Source organism: Danio aesculapii, chromosome 4 (assembly GCF_903798145.1).
Source record: "Danio aesculapii chromosome 4, fDanAes4.1, whole genome shotgun sequence".
Classification (NCBI taxonomy): Eukaryota; Metazoa; Chordata; class Actinopteri; order Cypriniformes; family Danionidae; genus Danio; species Danio aesculapii.
Window position 1 is genome coordinate 37,851,182 of NC_079438.1, and position 25,085 is coordinate 37,876,266.

The following is a 25,085-nucleotide window of genomic DNA, read 5'->3' on the forward strand; positions in this document are numbered from 1 at the left end:
CGGGAGAGAGAGAGAGAGAGAGAGAGAGAGAGAGAGAGAGAGAGAGAGAGAGGTCACCATGCATGCACAAGTTAACAATATTTTCAGCCAATCATCTTTCTTACTTTACAATCACTCTCATTGGTTGGTGGTTGTTGTTTCGTGAGCAGCGAAGATACATAATGGCCCAGTGGCCTGCCTAAATAATATCTGTATTTTCAAAATTGCAAAGAGGCAATCAAGCTTATTTTCATTTCTTTAAAAACAAGAGTAAATCTGATAATGAGCCTGATCAAACCAGATCTCTAGAATCAGGATAGCGGAGGCAGAAGTAACGCAAGTCAAGTCAGCTACAGAACATGACAGAACAGCTACTGTGGGCTCTTCTTGAAGATTACACAGAGTGACTCATTTAATGACTATTTTTCATTTGGAAGTGAACTGAAATGACACTTAAAGAGTTCATGTGACATGTCTCTCTCTGTCTCACACACGCACGCGCACGCATACAAATAATAAAGATAAAACATGAAAACCATTGTTTTTTTTACAAGTACATTTCAAAACATTGATAATTACACATTTTTTTCAATGGCCTATATGCACAAATGCATGGCGTAGATAAACGGAATTTAATGCAGCGCCACTTTCTTTCGTATATCAATCAGGCAGTTAATATCTTCTTTTTTAAAATCAGATCTTAAACGTGGCAATTTTGTATTGTTCATCTAAAGCCCTTGGGCTAACTGACTGAAAATGAAAAGCTTGTGTGCATGTAGCCCATTGCTAATAATAACAGATATAACACTTACACCAACTAAATTACTGGGACCTTTGGGAACAATTTTTGTAATATTTAGCTTCGTTTATTCATTTTTTTAAGCACAGAACAATTGAAAGTGGGGGGGGGGGATGGGTTAATGAAATACATGTTTTCTCGAAAACATGCTGACTACAATTCTTTTGAGGTCAACTATAAAAAAACTCATTCAAAATGCTTCCCCCAAACTGTCGAGCAATGGCCGGATCCTCATCTATTACAACCAGTAAAGCCAAACAATTCGAAGTGACTTCACAAAATTGAAAAGCATTTCATATTCCCTTTTCCAACACCAAATCAAAATTCCAATCAAAAGTAGCAAATCTGCCCAAAAGACAACATACATACACAGAGAGAATTACGCTCACACTGCATTACAACAACTCAATCTGTCTATTTTCTAGGTCTAGGACCCCATTCACCCAAGGCTTCACAGATTTTCTCAATTAGATAGAATTTTAATAACGGAGCATGACTGGATCTTCTGTAAGGACAATGAATTTGGACAATGGTGCTAAAAACATTTTTTTCATATTTCCCTATATGTGACTTTTTTTTTTATGTCTCTCTCGATAACTTGGATTCCTCCCTTTTTTTTTTTGAACAAAAGGTAAAAGGGATAAACAACACTTGAGAGTGTATTTTGCCCAAATTTACAGCGGGTGCTAATCGTTTTACATCGCAACTTTTTCCTTTTAATGCATCCGATGCACGCTTCAGTATTCCAAATCTGAAGAAAAATCTCAAACTCTCTGAATCGACACCAAAGAAAAGAGCTCCCGAGAAGGTTCTGTATCAACAGGAAATAAAACATTTTTATTGAACATTTGTGTATATGAAGTTATATAACAACAGTCAGAAACTCCACAGAGTGAATCACTACACAAAGTCAAACCAAATTGTAAAACACCTCATCGAAAATGAAGGTATACACAGCAATATAACTCGCCGCTGGCTCGCCGCTGGGGCCAGCAGTATGGCAGGAAAAAACACCCCGAACAGTTCTACAAGATTACAGAGAAAATTTCCACACACAAAAATACTCAAGCAGGCAGTTGATATACACAAAGGCAACTAGGATCTCCCTACAGCATCAGATTCTAATTCTTTACACAGCTTTTTTTTTGTTGTTGTTGTTGTTGTTGTTTTCTTCAAAGGTGGCTTTTTGTCTTCGTAGAGCATCGAAAGGTTGCGTGCATGTACGCCGAGCGATCGGGTTTGCTGTTTGTTTTGTTTCTTTGTTTTGTTTATTTCTTCATCTTCAAGTTGTCGGGTGCGCTTGTCGGAGCTGTTTGCGTGCTTTGGTAGGCTTCGGTAAAAGATAGCGTTGCTTTGCAGGGCTAGAAATGGCTTTTCAGACTACTTACAGACCTCTGAGGTGCGACCAGCGATGCTGTCTTCTACTGTTCGTCCAGTTCTGCGCCTAAAGCGCAGACACCTGATAGTGCAGCACCACCTTTCTGCCGTACGAATAGGAACGAGTGTGACTCGAAAACTGCATTTTTATCCTTGTTTTACAAACAAGCCTCACGTTAGGATATCGTAGATACTGATATAAATGAGAGTACACAAGTCGGTTAACGCAGGAGCGCTCCATTAATAATTGTACCTATAGTCGCGATTACACATTATGGACATTTCTTCGAGATTATCTCTCGGACAGGGTAAGAAATCAAATCGGCTCTCAATTAAACACATGAATCGATATTTATTGCAACATTGAAATGAAAGTGCCAACTATACTTGGTCCCACGATAAAAAGTAGAAACGAAACACACACAGTCCATACTGTACATTCTGAGTTCCATAATAAATATAAAATGGTCTTCGATAGGGCACTAAAGGAACGATAACCAGGTAATAGTCATGAGTGTAATCATAACAGCGATAACAAAATGGTACAGCCAATCATATTCATAGTACAACAGAGAGTTTCCATAACAAGATTGATAACGACAATTCTCTTACAACCAGGTGGTCTCAATAATGAGGAAATGATATCAGGACAAATATAAAAATATATACAGCTATTCTGAAAGGGAAGGATTTATATATATATATTTATATCATTTCTATATTTATTTATATATAGAGAGAGAGATAGATAGATAGATAGATAGGTGGGTAGATAAATTATCTCATATTTGGGATACATCCTACATATACGTTTGTTTACCCGAATGTTTGGATGGTTAAATCTGTGTGCGCGGGAAAACTCAACTGGGAAAATAACGGAGGAATCTTTAACAAGTTTACAGATGTTGAGCTCCGAACTACACACACGTGTGCTGTGACCTAACCGGACTACGGTCTATGGATGCATCGTCTCGCTGCTAGGGGTTGTGTCTTTTCTTTTTTTTTCATTATTTTTCGCCCCCTTGTTGAGCGATGCCGTCCGTTTCGACGAAAGGGAATGAACATACAAATATTGCACAGTGCTCAACAAAACGCTATGTGAAGTGACCCGCGCGAGCGCACGCTTTTATTCAAAAAGAAAAAAACTGTCCATTTCGCTCTCTCGTGCTCTCGTTGTGTGATTGGGGATGGTAGCACGACATCACTATAGTACAAGATGGCAGCTACCTACTGAAAACTACAACGCTAAGCACACACCGCAGTCACAGTGATACACAACTCAGTCCTTAAAGACTCCTATGGAATGACAAACAGCTTTTTTTGTCTTCTTTTGTTTTATGTAACAGTGCTATCACCTACACAGTAACATTGAAAACACGTAGAAACTCCTCCTGAAGCTAGCATCTAGTGTACGCAAGAGGTTCCTCCAAGATAACTCATGGGTTTAATGGACTCGACGTCTACTCGCCCTCTTGTTAGACCCGTAGTAAAGGACATTTGAATGTAATGTTATCACCTGTACAGACCATTAACTTTTACGGTTATTGTTAAAGATTCGCTAACGATCGCGCGCTTTTGACTCAACGGACGTCCCGACAAGCTATTGTCTCTTCAAAGACGGTACAGTGCAAAACAGTAGCCACGGGGGAAAAGGATTGGCAGTAAAGCATGGCTAACTCTATTGTCACTGTGAGAAGGCAACACAAAGCAAAAACTGCTGTTTAGGGCACCGCTGCGGCCAAAATACATTGTTCACCGATGAACTGAAGCTACGACCACTTTTACAAAGTGGAGTGTGCGTGGAGGGAGGCGTAGCGTACGTCTCGTACCTCCCTAAAAACAATGGCAGTGTTTAAAAGCTCGCCTCTCCTCCTCCGCTCCCATAGTTTCCTTTTGATTACCTATTGATTGAAGGCAAGGGAGTCTCTTGAAACAGACGCCCCGGTGTAAATAAATCCCCCCTTTACCCAGCCTTTAGCAAAGATTGTAAAAAAAATAAAGAAATCATGCAGTTACCAAAAATACTCGCACGCTGACTGAATCGAAAAAAAAATGACTCGTCTTAAAGCTAGAGCCAAAACTCTTGGTTTCAATTTTTGGAGGCTCAACCGCAACAGAATCAGTCCAACAACGTAACGAGAAAGCAAGCCGTTCACAAAATCAAGCTTCTAGAACACAATGGCTACAGCTCGAGACTGTCCCAATGTAGGAGCAATTTCCTTTTTCTTCAATGTGTCGAACCAGGTGAGGGAGTCAAAGGACAGAAAAGAAGAAAGAAGCAACCCGGGGACCCGTTTTACTGAAAGGTAACAGCATCACCGTATGACAAATCAAAGAAAAAAAAGGCTGATTGGTTTTCATCAAGTAATTCTTCGATTAAAGTGGTTTAAGCGAAGCGTACAGGTCCTCAGTTTGATAAATCAGTACAAAAAGTTCTTACGAAATCATGTGCTTGTATAATTGTCAGCAGCATATAATATTTATACAATGAAACCATATCAGTTAATGGCCTTTGTGTTGTGTGTGTGTGCGTGTGTGTGTGTGTGTTTGACGCTTTCAGTACATTTGTATGCATTTTTTTTTGTTTTTAAGTAAACATGAAGTGCAAACCGTCCTTTACGAAGTAAGTGTACCTCCACTAGCGTCTTGCAGGTTGGATTTCTTCCATTCGTAAATATTTATATAGATATAGATATATATCTATCCTATATTTTACTGGAATGCAATTAGGTAAAATTCTTCAATCCCGTTATATATAATATTGGCTCTTCTATGTCTGCATTTACATCATTTAAAATAGAACATCTTATTAAAAACATCGAGATATACACAGATTAGGAAACGGGTAACAACATACAAACACATAAACTAGAAATCATTTGAGTCTGCATACTGATATATACACCTGTGGTACAATAAATTCCTCCACTCATGCGCTATCTATACAGATCATATTGCTTAAAAGAAGGGGGCGTTTGGTCGGGGATATTAAGGTCGTGGATGAAGGCGAAACGATAAAGGACAGAGAAGAGTTTATCGACAGAAGGAAGGGCCGAGGGTCGAAAACGACATAACAACACAACATCTCAGGGGTGGTCCGAGAAGGCGGCTTTTCTTAGACACCAAATTAGGAGTGAGGGTGCATGGATCCTTATATCACTGAGGTATTTACACGCACTGGGTAAAGAGCACTACACGGGCGGGACTGTGGGAAGGGGAGGGGGGCAGGGGTTTGGCCGAGGACTGCTCTATTTTTTCTGAGCTGCCAGCAGGGCATCCACTTCCTCCTCGGGTTTAAGCACGTGCCACTGCGCGATGGGTCTCCTCGGGTTGGCCAGCATGTCTGACCAGTGACGGAGCTCGGTGCCTGTGCTGTTCAAGCCCACAAACACCTTCCCGATGGCATCGTTCTTGCCAATCTTGTCATAGTCCAGAACAGTTATAACAACTTGAACTTTCTGTAATAGAAATTAGAGACAAAACATAACATTTGGGCCTTTCAGTTGGTTCCAACATGCATTTTGATCAAATATGAGTTCCTGTGATCAACACAAAATGTACACAAACATCTTTTAACCGTAGTTATTCAAGTTTGGTTACAAAAAAATGGAACGAATGACATGATTACATTAATATATACCCGCTACTATTCGTTTCAGTTACGCACGGCTCTCGGGATTGCAGTTACATTTAGTCATTTAGCAGATGCTTTTGTCTAAGACGACTTACAATTGAGGAGGCATTCAGCGATTCCACAAGAAGAGGCGGCGCACACAAGAAGCGCTATACAAAGTAACTTGTCTGTGCTCAGAGATTTTCACAGAGAAAGTGTTGCTACGGGTGGATTGTCAATTGATCTCAATCGCAGCGTTCTGATATACACAATATATTTGTGCTGTATAAATAGTTTCACCTTTGAAAATAAAATGCATTCTTGCTGAATAAAACAAATACTTTCTGTTCAATAAAAAAAAATCAAGCCCAAAAACAAATCCAAGAGGCTTTCGATTTCACGAATACCAAACTAGGCTTGCTGTGCTTGAGAAGCATTGTTTAGCAATGACTAAAAATGCTAAGTGGTGCAAAAGTTCACTCCCACCTTCCCAAATACCGCTTCAATTATCTCTGTGTGATGGTCTGCTGAATGGCCTGCAACTCTGCAGCAGCTTCAGTCTTTGAAGAGCACAGTGGCGAATGCCAAAGAAAGGCCAGCGGGTTCCACCAAAGAGCTCCGGACAACTATAGCAAATTGACTGCGAGCGCACAACTGATCGCTGGGGTCAATGGCTCGCTCTTAGCTTTGCTTACTCGGAGTGCCATCCGCCTGTGCACGAAATGCGAGCAGACAATATGAATTAGCGTCTTCAGAGGCCCGATTATCCTTCGATCCACCTCTCCGCTTGCATTTCTCTGACCGGCGAGAACAGGCCCTGAGCCATTGTTCTCAGAAGCCGGAGCTAATTTGCCATATAATGAAATATCGAGGGATGCACAATGAGCGAGGAACTGTTCGTTTCGGGATGGCGGCTTTCGCAAACGTCTGCTGCTTGGTGTGAATGGAGAGCGAGGAAGGCCTCTCTGGTTAACAGACCCCCAGACACGCTTTGAATTCAAAGCCGCTCGCTCAAAGCATAAAATGTATCCTTTGAACCGTGAAATGCTAAATCAATTGGAAGCAATTTTACTCTTATTGCACTAGCAAGCGTCGCCTCCATTTTGTTCTTCAACTAATTAGCAACAAAACTTTTCTAAAAGCCTCATGCAGAGCCTTATCCAGTTATTTTTTTGGCTGCGGCTTGTCAATTAGTCTCTGTACATTTTTGTCACTGACGAGAATAAACAAGAAAAAAAGGGGAATTTGTGTCGGATTTGCCATATTACAGCTCGGTTTCAGTACGAGCACCAAAGACAAATTACCTGGATTTGTTCGAATGGCACTTCGAAACTGAAGGACTCGTTGTAGTAAGGGTTGAGGGTGTTCTTTTTGATTGTCGTCTTCTTCTTTTTCAGCCGTTTGCCATTCTGCATCAGATGAATCTTGACGTAAGGATCTGATAACACACAGCAACAGGACATGGCATGAGAAATCATTCCTTTTATGATATACTACAGCGGTGGATCTCAATCAGGGGGCCTCAGCACACCCTTAAAAGGCCCAATCTTTTCTTCAATTATTAGATCTGTATCCAGCATTTTAGTGATATTTTAAGCACTATTTTTAGCTGGATTAACCTGTCGAATGGTCATCTTAGCCACACTTTTTGATGTACCAAAAATTTGTCCTAAACATTTACAATAAAGAAATATGAATAAATATGCATTTTTAAAATACAAACTTGTTGCATCTAATATCATTAAACCAGAATTTGGTCAAGTTTTAAATTAAAAACTGTAGCAGGCAAATAACAAACTGGCCAGCACATTCAACTGTCCTCAGTTTGGCCAAATGTTTGGCCATTTGAATAATAATAATAATAATAATAGTAATAATAATAATAATAATGATAATGATGATGATAATAATAATAATAATAATAATGATGATGATGATGATGATGATGATGGTAATTATAATAATGTAGAGTGTTGTGATTTTTCTAACCTCTCGTAAAAATGTGCATTTGAAACTTCATGGATGACAGCATTAGCCAAATTACTATTCAAATGAATTTAATATGGGTGTTTTTGGTGCTTCACAGCTTTTTATTGGTCATTTTTTGTTTCAAGAGTAAGGTCCAAGATTTAGAATAAAAGTTACTTGTAAAATGTTTTCTCCATTTAACCACATCACAGTAGGTCAGCAGGTGTTGGACTCATGACAAATAATTGTTTGCATTGGACAAAACTGATTAGCTGAAGTCACACCAACAGCCAACAGAGGATTCCGCTTGGTCTTAAAGGCTTTTTCGATGAGTCTTTTTATGATGGCATAGCAGTCAAAATAGGACAACTGAGCTCATGTATGGGACAAATTTTGGACCTTTTTCAGTAAGGGGTCGGTCTTCCAAACCATCAGAACCCACCAGCTTCCACAAGAAGTGCCTTGAAATGATTTAAGACAAAACAAGTTTTAAAATAAACTGTTAAATATCCCCAAAAAAACAAGCACAAAACAAAATCTATCTGTTTACTCAACAACTATATATATATATATATATATATATTTTTTTTTTTTTTTTTTTTTTTTCAAACATATATATAAATTCTAAAAGTGTGATTTTATACATTACATTAATATTAGCATACAATTCTCAAATTATTAAATATTCCTTTTCTGTAATTTTAGCAGCAAGAAATTGCCGGAAAAATGTTTTTTTTTTCCAAATATAAAAAGTTACTTCTTAATATATAAAAGTGGTAAAGATATGTTTGAGTAATATATTTAGAAATACATATACAGTTGAAGTCAGAATTATTAGCCGCCCTGTTTATTTTTTCCCCAATTTCTGTTTGACAGAGAGAAGATTTTGTTTAACACATTTCTAAACATAATAGTTTTAATAACTCATTTCCAATAACTGATTTATTTTATCTTTGCCATGATGACAGTAAATAACATTTGACTAGATAATTTAAGACACTTCTATACAGCTTAAATTGACATTTTAAAGGTTTAACTAGGTTAATTAGGTTAACTAGGCAGGTTAGGGTAATTAGGCAAGTTATTGTATAATGATGGTTTGTTCTGTAGACAGTCGAAAAAAAATGAGCTTAAAGAGCTAATCCTTTTGACAGTATAGGGGTTTTAAAAAAATTATTTTTTATATTTTATATATATATATATATATATATATATATATATATATATATATATATATATATATATATATATATGTACTAAATGACATCAGAAACTATAAATCCCTTCTGAACATTTAAAAGCTTAGAAAAATAACACTTCAGCAGAGAATATAATAATAATAATAGACGAGCCTCTGAATATTATTTCATAGGTGTCAAGTTTTCAGACCCAGACCATATCTTTGTGGTCTACATTTATCTTCTCCTTAACGCTATTCTAGCATCTATGACTATATTCATGGAGAGAACCACAAGTCTTTCTTACACACAAGCTGGGTGAGGGCCAATACAGAGTCTTCTTTTAGTGGTCAAATAGTCTCAAAGTCAATAAAAACACTGCAAATCTGTTAGGTTCAAGATCCAGAAATTCAAATAACTGTTGAATAGATAAATAGGTAAACAGATTAATAAATAGATTTATCACAAATTGCCCTTATTTAATTGTTTGTTTGTGCATTCACCATTTATTTTACACTTAACATAACAAAAGCACTATGTATTTCTAACTTTTATCTGTTTGTTTGAGCACAGTGCAGGCATGTGAAGCTGTGCCAAACACAAATCTCGTGTGGATTCTTTACGACAGTACAAGCTTTTATTTTTACATGACAGGTGTGTGTAGGTGTGTGTGCCCTCCGATATCCTAGAGAAAATCTTCCCTGTTGCATTACTGTCATTCAGACACATCAATCTCTGCCTGCGCCTTAAAATACGATCCATCTATCTATCATTTCCAGCATCTATATTCTATTCCCATCATGCATCTCTCTCCATCTCTTTACCTCAGCCAATACTGATTCATACTCACCTTTCTTAGAATCGCTTTTTGATTGAAACCTCACAAAACAGGCAGAGGATGAAATATCAACTAAACATCTGATCTATGCGGCTCTCCTTTTCAAAAGGGGAGCAAATGTGCATTTTTTATATCTTATACTGATCCTGTAAAAAGGGGGGCTGACATCATCTGCCCTCCTGAGCCTTTCTAAAAGGACAGAAAATAAAGGATATAGCAGCAGTTATTGAGGTGAGGAATGACTGAACCTGACAGATTTAGCCGTGTTTCAGAATTACCTTTTGTCCAATGTGTCATTTCACTCTTTCTCTTGCTGACACTTTTATGTCTCTTTTTGTCGCCATCCCTCTTTCTGATCTGTTCCAAGAGGAATTTAAAAAAAAAAAAAAATCTCTGGCATTTCCAATTCCCTTTTTTTAAAAACTGATCTAAATACTCTTCATCTCAGTGAAAAAAAGTCTGAGTATCACATTCCATACAGAGAGAGAGAGAGAGAGAACTCACACTCATACCATATTAGGAGCAGGGCAGCGCAAAGTCTCAGGCATGCAGTTTTTGAAAGTGTAAATCTTATGACACATAAGCTGATATGTCAGCTGTTTGAACTCAAATATTGCTGTATATTATCATAGATATTCATTCGCTTAACTCTTATTTACATTGTCATGATGTAATAAACAAATAAATTCAATTGACAAAAACTGCTAATGTACACAAAGCATATTAAAGACAAGTGTGTTTACTCTTTTAAATAATTTGTGTGAAAATATATGAAAAATAACATTCCACATTCATTCAGTGTAACATATTTATGTTAATCTGACATGCACTTTTAAAATAATAAGTGATCGTACTCCATTAGAAAGTGGCATTTAGTTATTTGGGGCTGTATTATGATCCATAAATATGAGGTGGGGGACTCAGGACATGACTTATGACTTGACTGAAGTAAGAAAATTACTTGACTTGAGAGAAAGTGACTTAAGATGTGACTTAATTTTATGTGGAAGGCTTGACAATGATTTAAACTTATTATAATAATAAACACAAATCAGAATCTGTGACTTTACACAATTTAAACAACGGCAAACATCAAACACACAAATTGTTTCTTTTGGCTATCTGTTCGTAAAAGACATGCCAGATGCAGAGTATGCAATGCACACATATCTGATAAGACAGCTACTAATATTAGGAACGTTGTAAAGATTACTAATACAAATGTTATAATTTGGCCTTGGTTGAATATTTGTTTTTGTTTCTTATTGGAAATGTGATTTTTGGATCATGATGTCTCATGAAGAGATGTATTGGGGAATTTGAAAATAATACGACAGTCTGCGTAGCTCCAATTTTAACGGATCTTAAAATGAGGGGTGGTTAATATCAATGTTAAATCAAATGTGCGCATTTTCAACTGTGGAAACTGAATAGCAGCATGCTTATACTGCATGATAATAAACCAACATGGAGACGCCGATGCAATCACTCCATCGTTTTCAGTCATATGAATACAAGAACACTGTATGCACCTGAACTGAAACTCCACAGCTCCCCTACATTGTTTACACTGTATGCAAAGCGATTGAATGGTGGCAAAAATGATGCTATATCGATGTGCCCATGCCGCAGCTGTATCCCTTCATGATTTGAGCTTGCGTCATGGCCTTCACAGACAGGATACTGTATATAAAACATGAGATACAATTTGCATACTGTGCCTCTATTACAGAAAAGACGATTAAGCATCTTCATATCTGCTTTAAAGGGGTTTTAAGTTAAAACAGTTCAATTATATTCTGCTGACATGAACAAAATTACTCAGAAAAAGATCTGTCTGTTTTGGGGAATGAGCAAGAAGAAAAGGTTTCATCTTTAACTCATATACATGCTTTTAAAACTTTACAAAATGCCTGCAAGCAAAGATCATCATCCACACAAAAAAAATCATATTTTAATGTAATACACATAATACTGTTTAAACTTAATCAGAGCTCAAAAAGAGTTATTTCAATAACAATAAACTAATGTAATGACTAATGAAACCTGAAGCGATGATGTTGAAAATTCAGCTAAAATAACAATACAATCCTTTTAAATATATGATAAAAACATTTCACAGCGTTAATTTGATGTATTTTGATTCAATAAATGTTTTGGGAAGCGAAAAGAACTTCATTAAAAATATATCAAATATCAAACCTTAAAACCGAAGACTAAACAGACACTATTTTTAAATCAATAAATTAATATTACAGGAAAAAAAACAATTATTAGCTAGGCCATAGTGATAACTATTACACATGCAATTTTCTAAAATCAAACCTTAATCCTAATCATTTATGCATACCGTTAATAAATATTGCTCAGTTCTTAAATGCACTGTTAATCAGTACCAGAAATCAAATAAAGTGCATAGTTATGCTGTAACAGAAATCTAATAAATCATAACTTAATGAACTGATATGAAGCATTTATATAGATTGTACAGCGCTATGCCCTGAGCTATGCACTTGAGCATCATGCAAATCAGATTCTGTTTTAAATGCATTTTTCTGCTATTACCCTTTCAGATACAATGAAAAAGTATGCTTCATGTTTCCATTATTCATTGACGGAGCTTCACAGTGGGATCTCTTATGCATGAATTCAATTCAGCCTATATGATTTGCAAAGGTAGATTTCTCAAGACAGAGCAGCACAGCACCTCCTGTTGAACTGACTCTAACACTGCACGATCTCCAGGGCTCCGGTTGCTCGCTCCATCTGCTTTTTAATAAGGTGAAACCTGTAGTCTGGCTATTTATGATGTTGAACTAAAGCAGAAGTCCTCCAGGCCTCACACTATTAACAGTGGTGCTTTCGTCCGGTTGCTTGGCCAAAAAAGTGGCAGGGGTCTGAGGTTGCTTTAGGAAATCTGTGGTAATCTATACTCGCACTGCAGCCAAGCCTGACGTTTGTGGTTCAAGGAGCTGGCATTGCTTGTAATGATTTGTGTTTTTGGTTCATATAGCCAGTTGAGAAGCTCATCAAAAAGCGATACTGAAAATCCAAATGAAAAGAAAGCTGGCTCTTGTCTCTGATGTGGTATGTTTTCATTGGCTCTGGTGCATAGGCTTGGTTATGTTTGGTCTACAGACTCATAGATGGCTCCTAGTGGTGGACTGCATGTACTGCATTAAACCACAACTGTAAAGATGCTGTTTTGGTGTCAATGTTTACCACTGTTATATTGAATTAAATAACTGCATAAAATAACATCTTATACTCTGTATCTGTGTACTCTGTGTAATATAATATAATATAATATAATATAATATAATATAATATAATATAATATAATATAATATAATATAATATAATATAATATAATATAATATAATATAATATAGGGGTGGGCGACGCAGTGGCGCAGTAGGTAGTGCTGTCGCCTCACAGCAAGAAGGTCGCTGGTTCGAGTCTCAGCTGGGTCAGTTGGAATTTCTGTGTGGAGTTTGCATGTTCTCCCTGCATTTGCGTGGGTTTCCTCTGGGTGCTCCGGTTTCCCCCACAGTCCAAAGACATGCGGTATGGGTGAATTGAATAAGCTAAATTGGCCGTAGTGTATGTGTGTGAATCCAAGAGTGTATGGGTGTTTCCCAGTGTTGTTCTGCAGCTGGAAAGGCATGCGCTGCATAAAACATATGCTGGATGAGTTGGCAGTTCATTCTGTGTGGCGACCCCTGATTAATAAAGCGACTGGCCGAAATATCTAATACAATAAATATATTAAGCACACATTATATTATACACACACACACATACATACATCGGTGTAATGGTTTTAATAATGTACAAATTATGTTTTCTATCGCCCTAGACTATTCTCATTCTCTATCATTTATAAGTCTTTTAAAAAATAGCGACATGGACAATGACCTCACAAGTCACCTTCTTTTTGTAACACCAGGGTCATATCCATCAATTTATATATTGTAGTTTTATATATTTATTTCTTTATTTGAATTCATTCATTCATATATATATATATATATTCTACCAGTGTCATATTCTATGAATTTATTATTTATTGGTTGTTGTTGTGTTGCGGCTGGAAGGGCATCTGCTGTAAAACATATGCTGGATTATCCCACCCAAATACCCACCAAATATTGATTTATTAATTCTTTTGAAGTGAAACATTGATATTGTGCTGTTTAAAATGACTATATCCTCCTGAGACCCCGCCCATTGACTTGTGTCCTCTGTAGTGAACATTGCGTTTTCATGAATTTTCTTTCAAATTTTTTGAGCTACTCTGTCAAGTCCTGTTGTGCTGTTCAGAGGACATCCTGGGCTTTCTAGTGATGTCATTTGATTGGCTGGCATGCTAGGAACCACTTCTTACACTGCATTCAAAATGGCTGACATACAAAAAAGCACATTTTATGGGAAGGAGAGACGCATGTAAATTTTTGCTTTTTAAATGTTTTTTTACTATTATTATTACATATATATTTGTTTATTAAAGTGTCAGGAACAATACATGTAGCTTTCAAAGCTATTAACTTGTTTGTGTTTCAAAATATCATCCTTTTTTAAATGTCCACTATAGTGGACACCAGGACCATCTTAATGTAATTAATGACTGCATGTTGTAGGGGGCAGAACTGAAGCAGAGATGATTCTTTATAAAATAGTTGAGGGAGACTCTGATTTAGAGTCTGACAATTAGAGAATTAGAGACAATTAGAGAATGACAATCAGTTTTAAATCACTTTTATGTTAAATTTGTTTTGGATTAACATCACTTTTTGTTGTTTTTGTTTTGTTTTTTTGAGTTCGGCTCTCTTTCAGACTAAACTGTTCCAGGAATTTCAATACAAAAGGAAAAAATGGTATTTGTTTAGTTTTTGTTACATTAAAAATTGGATTATTATCCATTTACAGCCATATCCTGTACAGTTTTGTTGTTTGAGTGGTGGTCGTTTTGAACTAAAATGGTCCTGTGGTCCACTACAGTGGACATGCTGTAATATTAAAAGTAAAAACAAAATGTAAAAACTCTAAATTGTACAATTTTTTTAACCCAAAGGATGTAGGAAATCACAGAAAAAAAAAGAAAAAAAAAAATTCTTCGGGTCACAGAAGGATAATATGGCATCTGCTAAAATTGCAAGCAGGTTTAAAGCTAGTTGACGTTTTGTTTTCAGGCTATCACAAATAACTGGGAGTTTATCTGTTTTTTTAACAAACGCTATTACACATTTAAAAATATTATTCTGATGCGATTCAAACAGCATTTGCAAACACTTTTCAAAGGGATAGTTTCCTCAAAAATACTCACCCTCAATGACTTTATGAATTCTTTATTCTGACAGCCTGTAACCATTGACTTCCATAGTAGGAAAAAATACTATGAAAGACAATGATTACCTGTTTTTAACCAGGGTTCCATGTTTCTGGCTAAAATGAGAATCACAATTTTTTAAACTCAAAACCAAGATCATGATTTTCTATAGATGTGAAATAAAGGTTAATATGAGTATTATTGTTATTCTCAAACATATGGTAAAACAACAATAATAAAAAGTGTAATGTATGTCTACTGTTGGTTAAAATGCTAAGTTTTGTACAGACTTGCAATGGTAGACTTGAATAGGCTTTACATTGTTCCTGGTTATTAATGCACAGTAAAGTATTCATAATTCGGAAGTTAAATTCTTATGTTTGACACATATGCTTGCAATCTGCCATTGACAACATTATTAGACCATTTTTTCACTGGTAAAATTAAAAGTTTGTCATTATCAGATTCCATCTTGCATTATATTCAATGTTATAAAGGCTAGACTAGTTATACTGACACTGTTAAACATGTATTCTCATGCGCAACACTCTGTGTTATTTATGAAAGTAAAAACATCAAATGCTTATAGTAATCATTACACTAAAACGCGATATGATCGTTTAAATTGTGCGCACGTTCGTTTTTATTTTCACTGAGTAAGGCTCATGTCAACCACATGCAAATCCTACTTCCTGCACAGCTCCCAAATGATCAATCTGTTCTGTCTAAGACTTGTGCGACAACCTTTATGCTTCTCTCCTAAACTTGAAAACTTTATTGGAACAATCGTAGAAATTATGGATGGGGTTCAAATCGAGATCACTATCGTTTTTTGATCTTTTTAATCATGCAACCCCATTTCCACCATTTTTCAAAATATCTTCTTTTTCGGTTTAACAGAAAGAAAGCCAAACAGCATTGGAACGAGTGAAAGGTGTGTAAATAATGACAGAATTTTTGGGTGAACTATCCCTTTGAATGCAAATGCAATTAATAATCCAAACCACAAATACAAACCTAAAAGCATAATGAGGGAAAAATGCAGAGATTGGTAAGGAGTGCTCTTGTGAATTAATTCAAATTACAATTATTTTAGCTGCAACAACCGTGTCTTGTGTGATTAGGCAGAGTAAACAGGGTTTGAAAGGAGAAAAGGATAAATTATAGTGTTCTGATGAGTCGTCCTCCCTGTAGCTGAATCACAATGGAAACAGTCACTAATTATTGGCATGATCCATGCGGGCCTATTGTTTCTAATCATGTGACAGCTCTTTGGACATGCTCGCAAGTGATTCCTTCGGGAGAACGACTCCCCCGTAACAACACTTAAATCTGAGCCATTTTCACCAACTTGGAAGAAAAACTGAGAGTGAGAGAGAATGCAGTTTTCCAAGTCAAATTAGTGGGAACATGGAGCGCTTTGTCAAATCGGTTTATATCACAATACAGACTGTCAGAGTCTAGCAAAATTCCAGTCATTGATGGTGAAAGCACCCTTAACTGCACAATGCACAATTTTCACTCAGGGTTTGATTGATCTGGCAAACAACCAATTCAGCAAGCCTGAAGATGAAACGCAATAGGAGGTTTGAGCGTTGTAGTTATCACATCGTGAAATCTATAGTCTGCCAAATGCAAACCCCAAATAGAGGTGTTAACTGTGTTAATTTCAGCAAGATGTTGGAGTACCTAACAAAATGTCAGATTATAACTGGCATTAAGGCAAGATACTGCAGGTGAATAAAAGGAAAAAAAAAGATAACACTTTAGCTTGGGGACCAATTCTTACTTTCAACTACTGTAGCTACTTATAGTACATAAAAAGTGCATACCAATTTCTTAACCCTACTCCTTACATAAACATAACAAAGAAGTATTGTAGAGTATTGTATCTTTTATTTAAAAGATTAGTTCACCCAAAAATGACATTTCTGAAATGTATTACTGCTCCTCACTTCATTCCAATCCCCTGAGATATCGTTGCTCATCTTCAGAACACAAGTAAAGATATTTTAGATGAAATCCGAGAGCTCTATCACAGCAATGACCCCGAGACATTTAAAGTCCGAAAAAGGAACCGAAAAACATTGTCAAAACAGTTTATCCACAATGTTTTTGGATCCTTTTTTGTTCTTTGAATGTCTCTAAATCATTGCTGTCTACGGATACCTAAAATGACTTAATTTTTAAAATATCAAAAATGTAAAAAATTTACCTACACTTTATTTTGATGGTCCATTTGAGTATTCGTAGACTGTCTGCTTAATATCTGTTGATGCTGCTTCTTCAACAGACATTTAACTGACTATAAAAAACTTTGCCAGTACATTACAACTTACACTAATCCCAAACACCAAACCTAACCCCAACCTCTACTTATAATCTAATGAGAATTAGTTGACATGTAAATGCAATGTAACTTAAATTCAACAAACGGAACATCAAAATAAAGTGTGACCTTAATTTTTAACTAACTTTAATATCTTAAGGTCTCAGGGAACACAGATTATTACAAAATTATCATTATTGAGAGAACTAATCCTTTCATGCCATGTCGTTTCACTGCGTGTCTTCATGGAAAAAAACCCCAATTCAGAATACTACAAGTGTAATACATTCAATAAACCCCATTCAACACAAGTTACAGTACATCAGATTTTTTACCTGATAATAGCTACTTTACTAACAATAAGCAGCAAATTGGAAGCTTATCGGGGCAAAAGTTATACTGTAGTTGATTAAAGGCAAAAGCTGCTCCTCAATCTGAAGTGTGACCGAAAAGTAACCTAATAGTTATCACCATAGTATTTTTCCGCAGCTGATTTTTCTATTACAAGTGTTTTAAAATGTTATTTAAATGTGCTAATTATGCATAATTTAATTGAATATGTGCTTATTTGCATAGATTTGAAGCAAAAAAAGCTAATAAAAAAAATCTGAACACTGCATCAAGTCATGTTAAATAGTATTTTTTTGACAGATTAGACTCAAACGTTTTTACAGAGGGGCTTTTGTGATTCCGTTATTATCAATCCACAAAACACAGAAAAAAATGTGAACCATAGAGACTTTTTTTGTATAATAAATAGTTTTTTAATCAGGGCCAATTATGTACTACATGTACATATCCCAGTAAAGTTTGGTCTATGTAAGGGCTGCTGAAGTGGCACAAGGCAGAAGGAAAACTCTTTTTGAAAAAACTGACTTTTAAAATACGCTCTATTATTGAAATCTATAGACACAAATTGATGAAGTGTTGCAAAAGAAACACTTAAGGTGGATTTTAGATGCTTTCTTTACAAGCCAAAAGGCCCAAAATCTCAAATGTGCATATGCATGTGCCTGGAAAAAAACTTCTTGCCTATAATGTCTCGCCTTAATCTGTATTTCTAATGGAGCGAGGAGAGAATGAGAAAGTTGCTGTGCTGCTAATCGCTGTTCTCCTCTCTGTCTGAATGATGAGAAGTAAACGTCAGGCCTCTTGGCTCTCAGCAGGTGTTTCTGCTACTGATGGCCTGTCCGCCTCTCTGACAGCAGGCCGAAATGAACCAGGTGCGAGGGAACTGGCGAGAGGGTGGGGAGGGAGGGAGGAATGGATGGACGAGACTGAGGGCTGTTTTTCATAAGTGGTTACGGCACAGATGAGGACTGATTTCTGAATGCCGAGCTGTAAATTTACTCAGCGCAAATGTATTCATGTATTCACCAGAGCTGAATATTACTTCAGCTGATAAAGCGCAGCCGCAGGTTGGGGAAGTGCTGGATCATTTTAAGCCACGTTTCAGTGCCGTTGGGATTTGTAGCTTTGAATAACTATACGCATTACATGATTTTAAAAGTAAAAGATATACTAAAAGTGACTTTGCATTTAAATACAGACGACCTCGTCTTGTGATGACAAAATGACAGAGATTTTAAATGGAGAGGAGATGAAAAGAGCATGTTTAAAGATGGAGATGAGGTTATATGGGAAACGTTGGATGCTAATATGTTTCACGTTAGGTTATTATGTTGTTGTAATATTTTCCCCATCTGCAGGGTCTTAAATAAAAACAAAACACTTAAATAGATTATTATATTTTAAAGAATGATTATGATAAGGTGGATCATAAAATCAGAAACATCACCTGTTCAGCCCTGTAAATGATCAAATATATTACAATTATCAATTATATTTAAGGGCTCTAAATTATCAACATGATTAAAACTTAGCAGAAAAGCATTTAAATTGATAGTTAAAACTTGTTTTAAAAAGTCAATCACAATAATGTGCATGTATTTAACTGTGAAACACTGATCAGGTATGTCTAAAAACGTACCTGAAAAGGCTGTCTAAAAAAAACAACAACATCACTGAACCACAAACTATAGAACTTTAATCATCTGATAAACATTTATTTAATCAAAATATTTAAAGAGCACCGATGATAACATATTAGAGTGACAACTTATAAACGAATTACTGGTTTGTAAAACATTCAGGATGCGCACGCAGCGATATTGCAGAATCGCTTACATTGACAGCAAGAGAATGACATCCGATGCGGTACGGAGTTTGTTGTTGTATTAGAGATGAGTAATTTTGATTACATATTATATATATTATTTACATAATAATTGCGATAGCACCCTCCCAATGGATATTGGATAAGACGAAAGGGCCAAGCACCCAGCCCGAAATATACAACTCATTGAAACTCCAAGTAATTTTATCAGAGAGAAGTTAAAGGTCTACAAGTCTTTGGATGCCAACAATGTTGTTCTGTCTGGTCATATGCAAGACATAATGCTCCATGATATCCAGATTCAAAACAGTGCTAAAAACTGAGGTTCTGCCTAGCCAAAGCCAAGGAAAGAAGACGGAACTCTACAAGGCCTGGATAATCCTCAACAAGCAAAACAACTGCATTTTGACAGCGAACTGCACCTGTACGGCAGGGTATGTGAACTTGCTAGGGTATGTGAGCTGCAATCAAAAACGAGTAATGTGAATGATTCAGCATAGCCTGAACTCACCTGATATGAAATGAGATCTGCAGAGTCCAGCATTTTTAATTAGGCCCTCACTCCATTCAGCTCTTATGATGGCTGTTAGCCAAAGACGTCTGCGGTTGGCATTAAAAGCAGTGTGGTGTACGGTAAAATTTGGCATCCCACCGCACAACACGACATGCTTGCTATTGCAACCGGCCTTTTTTTGCAACAGGTATGCGCGGTTGAACCTGTGTGACGTCATGTGTGACGCAGGTTGGTAATTCCCTTATACTGTTCTCTGGAATACTGCAATAATAAATTACTGACTTTAAAAACAGAAGCTTTTGTCTATAAAGCATCAGCAATAAAACAGCTTATTTTTGATCACAAACTTTTGGTCCTATGAATAATGTGGTTCTCTTTCTCTCTCTCTCTCTCTCAGTTTCTTAAGTTTCAGCTCCAGATTGTCAATTTATCATACTATGATGGGTGATAAAAACCTAATGCCTTCTTTCTCTTCAGATATTGTCTCATATGTTTAGATTTCTTACCATTACATGTATGGCTTTATAAGGTTGATAAAACAGGAATCATTTGGATTTCACATTGTACTTATAGACACACAAATGAACTATCATGACTAGAGACATTGTTTAAAACATTGCATAATGGCACAACCTTTGTGCCAGGGTCCAGCTGACAGCTTTACTCACCTGACAGGCCACCGACATCCATCTTCTTCAGGTTCTTGGCCTCCAGAACGACCACGGTCAGTTTGCCAGCAGTGGGCACATACCGCAGAGAGAAACAGATGTCGCCCAGCTTCTCTTGCTGCGAGTGATAGACAAAAGTTCAGTCAGGGACATCGTTGTCAAGATAAACAGAAAATATGAACTCGAAGAGCTGGTCAAATTTGGATGTGTGTGAATTTGCTAATAAGAATTCATTCTCAGGGACAAAAACCAACGAATCATCTGCAGCTAAAATAATTTAGCCTGCACACGAGAGAGATAAATATTTCTATTTATTTTTTACTTTTTGACTTTCAACAGGATTGATCAGAGAAATTGAAACGAGAAACGCAGCGTTTGATGTCTTTCAGTCTGATTTGTTTTCCACAAATGTAGCTCCATGGTGAAATTTCATTTACGTGTAAACACAATCCATTAATATTTCAAGAGCCATTCTCATAAACATGGACACAAACATATGTGACATATAGAAAACAGCAGGAAAGGGGGAAAAGGTTACATCATTTTCCTTTCAACTGGCTGATGCCATTTTCCACACAATCAATTTTCTGTCAATTAAAAGGTCATCAGAACAGAAAAATAAAATGTCTTTGCTTAATTAAATGAACCCTACAAGGTAAATAATTTGAATTGCCTGCTGACTCGGACTACAATATAAAACCACCTAATTATTCAAAGAAAACAATATTCCCTCTGAAAGAAACAGGGGGAATGAAGAGAAACGAGAACTAAACTGAATGGAATTGTGAGGAGATACAGCATTTTGCAGTCGATTTTTATGTCTTTTTCATACAGGCACTTAAAGTGTCACCCTCAGGACACCACTCTAGAGATCCTTTGGTAAAAGTCAATACGCTTCTGCTTTCTCAAGCATTGCTTGAAGTACTCCGCTAGTTCATCGGACATGGAGTATTACAGCAACACAAACTCAAAGTGCAACCTTCAATGTATGTAGATAGCCTTCAACTCTCTGCCCTCGGCAGGCTTTTGACAGCGTCATAATTAACCTTTACAACAAGGAACCGTGGCACAAAAACAAGGTTCCCATAGAAACCACGGCTTAAATGCTATATTCCATGACATTTACCATGAAAATTGAATCTCCCCAACCACTGCATGGAAAGTCACACTTTTTATTAATAAAACAACGGCACGGCCCATCTGATTAACTGACATTTCCATTGAAGACGGATAGCCCTCAAGTCTTGCACCTTTACAGTGGGTGAGTTTCCGGGAGGTTCCTGCTTAATGATATTTACTCTGGTCGTGTACAACCTTTACAATATATGACTTAACATTTGGGATTGAAATGAATTGTTTGTGCTTTTGTGAAGCATTACTACCGGTGAAAGTGGAAAACTTTAAACCTTTCACTTGCTCAAGAAGGCCAGCCAATAATGCAGGAACAGTCGCTCAAAAGCTAATATTTAATCACGCTACCAATGTATGCGTCAGCTTTTACCTCTTCTTTTTCAGCGCTCTGGAGGTCCCTCCACTCCTCAGTCACGTGACTAAAGTCGACTTTATTCATGGGCACCTTCACATCTCCGATGGCATCGTGTTTGGAGAAGCGGTCAAAGTCGTATACTGTCATCACCAAAGTCTTCCCTCCGAGCTCAGTGTAGGGAACCTGCGGAATATGAGTGGTGAAAATAATTGCTTGCACACCTACCAGTGTAATCTCTCTATTCTAGTTACGGCACTTATCTCCCGCCGAAATGTTGGGATGAAAATATAGGACAACTGCTTGTGTGCAAGACAAAGAGAAAGAGAGGGAGAGATTTGATTCTTGATTGCCGCCAATTGAGCTGTTTTTCAGACAAAACTCATTATCCCGAAGGACTTGTTCCAACATGGCGACAAACTGCTTGATTGGCCAGGAAAGAGATAAGAACCAAGGGTTGCTATTTTGTCCTTGACGCTATCACACACACCAGCTCTCCAGTCTCTTCATTTCAATAATGAAGGCACTTGTGATTGCATGTCAGAGCTTTGTGGCTATATCTCTAGATGGTGGCGTGTGGATTCTCAAGGTACAGTACCTTGTCATAGTTGAAATTGTGCTGGGCTAAACAAGAACCAAACAAGAAAACAGTCCTCTACCCCCCTTGGTTGGTTCAGTTTTATTTTTGCAATTATTTTAAGAATTCAACACTTCACTTGGCAATTTAATAGAAAAGTCTAAAGGTCTGACTGAGGTAATTACACAAAAAGGTCTTTCTAGCTGCATGATGTCTCATAAAAACAAATCAAAATGCTCTACTAAACATTCAAAATAGAAATTATGCCACTTTCTGGCTGAGGGACACCTGCAGGAGTCCATCTGCATGGAATTACAACGATGCATCGTGCACAACAATGCATCCTGCCACTTAATGTTTTGTTAATCTGGCAGAAGTAGTCAGAAATAACGTGATTTGCTCTATGAGTGGGGTGTGAAATCACTTCTTATAATAGGAGCCTGATCAAGTGATTGTGACCTACCTTAAAGGTGAACTGCTCATTGAAAACAGGATTCAACGTCTTCCGGTGGACCTTGGTCTCAAATTTCTTCTTCTTATCTGGAAGAAGGTAGACCTTCACGTATGGGTCAGAGGTACCACCCATATCCATGGCGGGCAGTTCTGCTGCTTGGATAATCCCCACTATGAGCTATGAAGTGTCAAAGAGAATATTAGTAAGACCTTGAAAAAGACTTGGGCTTTTTGTCTAGCCCATCATCCCACCACCATTCTGTAGATGTCTCTGCTTTGTCGTTTACATGTACTGGCGATCACAGTAATGTTGGATAGCTGCTGTCCCTTTTTCTCGAAAGCCTTCAAAGTGGATCTGCTTATTTAAACGAGAAGCCACCAAGAGGTGAGGTAGAGTTATGATGCTGAGATGCGTCCTTCAGGCCTGGGCTGCATTACACTCTAAACTGTCCCAGCATTAAGGATGGGGTCAGGCCATGTCAAGCGTGGCGCTCCTGATCCTATCTCCCCATCAGCTCTGATAATTGATTGGCCGGCCATCTGGGCTGAGGTCCTGATTGACCTGCCAGTCACCATATCCCTGGCATGGCCTCATGGGTCCTAGAGTCAGTCAATCAAGCTCCCATCAGCTTCCCATAAAACGCCCTGTCTCTGTGTCTACACAGGCAGTCGGGCGTAGAGATCTCGGTCTCTCTCTCTGCTCTCACCTTCTCTCTCTCTCTCACTCTGACCAGCTGTCACACTTCTTTTGTGCTGCCATAGCAGGGACTGTAGCCAGAAACAAGCTTTGCCAGTGCTCCTGGTTTAGATGGTGGCCATCAGAGAACCCTGTGATTGGTCTTTGGACAAAGAAACTAATACGATTTTAATATCCTGTCAGGCTGTAGAAGCGTCTGATTTCTCTTATTAAATGGTGGTGGGTTTCAGGTCTGGCAGTTTTACTGCTTCACGTTGCCAACTTCAAAGAAAAAGAACTTTAGACTTCAAGACAGAGGAGCACAACTTAAACACTGTTTGAACACACAATAAACAGGAAGGAAGGAAAAATGGTCTACAAATAACGCCCATTACTCCGTTAATAACTCTCATAAAAATTTATGACAAAACAAGAATTGTATTCAATAGTCCCCTATACTCTAGTTAGTCGTGCTAAAATATATAACGATTATTATTGTGACAACTGGATAATACGATTTGAATATAGTCTAATGTCAGTGCATTCTTTTAGATGTCCGCTAGATTTTGACTCCGTAGTCAGATTCTGACAGGTTAGCAATAGGAAACCTCAATATGACGATAGGAAATCACTCGGGATTTCCAGTTAACTGTAAAGGTCAAGTTCACCCTATTAAGCACCTCAGCATAACTCAATTATAAAGCTTCTTTAAAGATAATCTATAGTATTGCTATTATTTCTATAAGGAGTAAAGCATTGCACTCACAACAGAAGGGTTGCAATTTTGGCTTGCATGGAGCACATAAACTGATAAAACCCTTGAATGCAGTGTTCGTTACTTTGGATAAAAAAGGTATATTTGTGCAAACCATTTAAGCTGTGGTGTATCAAAAACCCACAATGTCACAAATGTTTCAGTCCTTCTTTAGATACATGTTAAGATCACGGTTATTGGTAATGCTGCAGAATTCTCCAAACATGCTTTAAACTTGTTTGCTTTTGAGCATTTGGACCTGCAAACAGTGACATATAATTTCAGACAGAATATAGATACTGCTGAATTCATGCTGACCTAAAGTATTAATTTGCCATTCACCACTGTTCACCTATTTATTTACACGTTAGAAA

General features: G+C 37.2%; 1 protein-coding gene across 4 annotated transcripts in view; it reads right to left on the reverse strand.

Annotated features, from left to right (window-relative positions):
- Nucleotides 1-2,057: 2,057 nt before the first annotated feature.
- The window catches only part of syt1a (synaptotagmin Ia), a 286,593-nt gene continuing 263,565 nt past the window's right edge, over nucleotides 2,058-25,085 (reverse strand). For all 4 annotated transcript variants that reach the window (XM_056455587.1, XM_056455585.1, XM_056455588.1 and 1 more), the window contains 5 exons: nucleotides 23,292-23,459; nucleotides 22,270-22,437; nucleotides 20,769-20,886; nucleotides 7,073-7,206; nucleotides 2,058-5,613 (listed from right to left, as the gene is read on the reverse strand). In XM_056455587.1, the coding sequence (XP_056311562.1) occupies nucleotides 5,404-5,613; nucleotides 7,073-7,206; nucleotides 20,769-20,886; nucleotides 22,270-22,437; nucleotides 23,292-23,459 (798 nt within the window). In that variant the 3' untranslated portion in view covers nucleotides 2,058-5,403. The remainder of the gene's footprint in view (nucleotides 5,614-7,072; nucleotides 7,207-20,768; nucleotides 20,887-22,269; nucleotides 22,438-23,291; nucleotides 23,460-25,085) is intronic.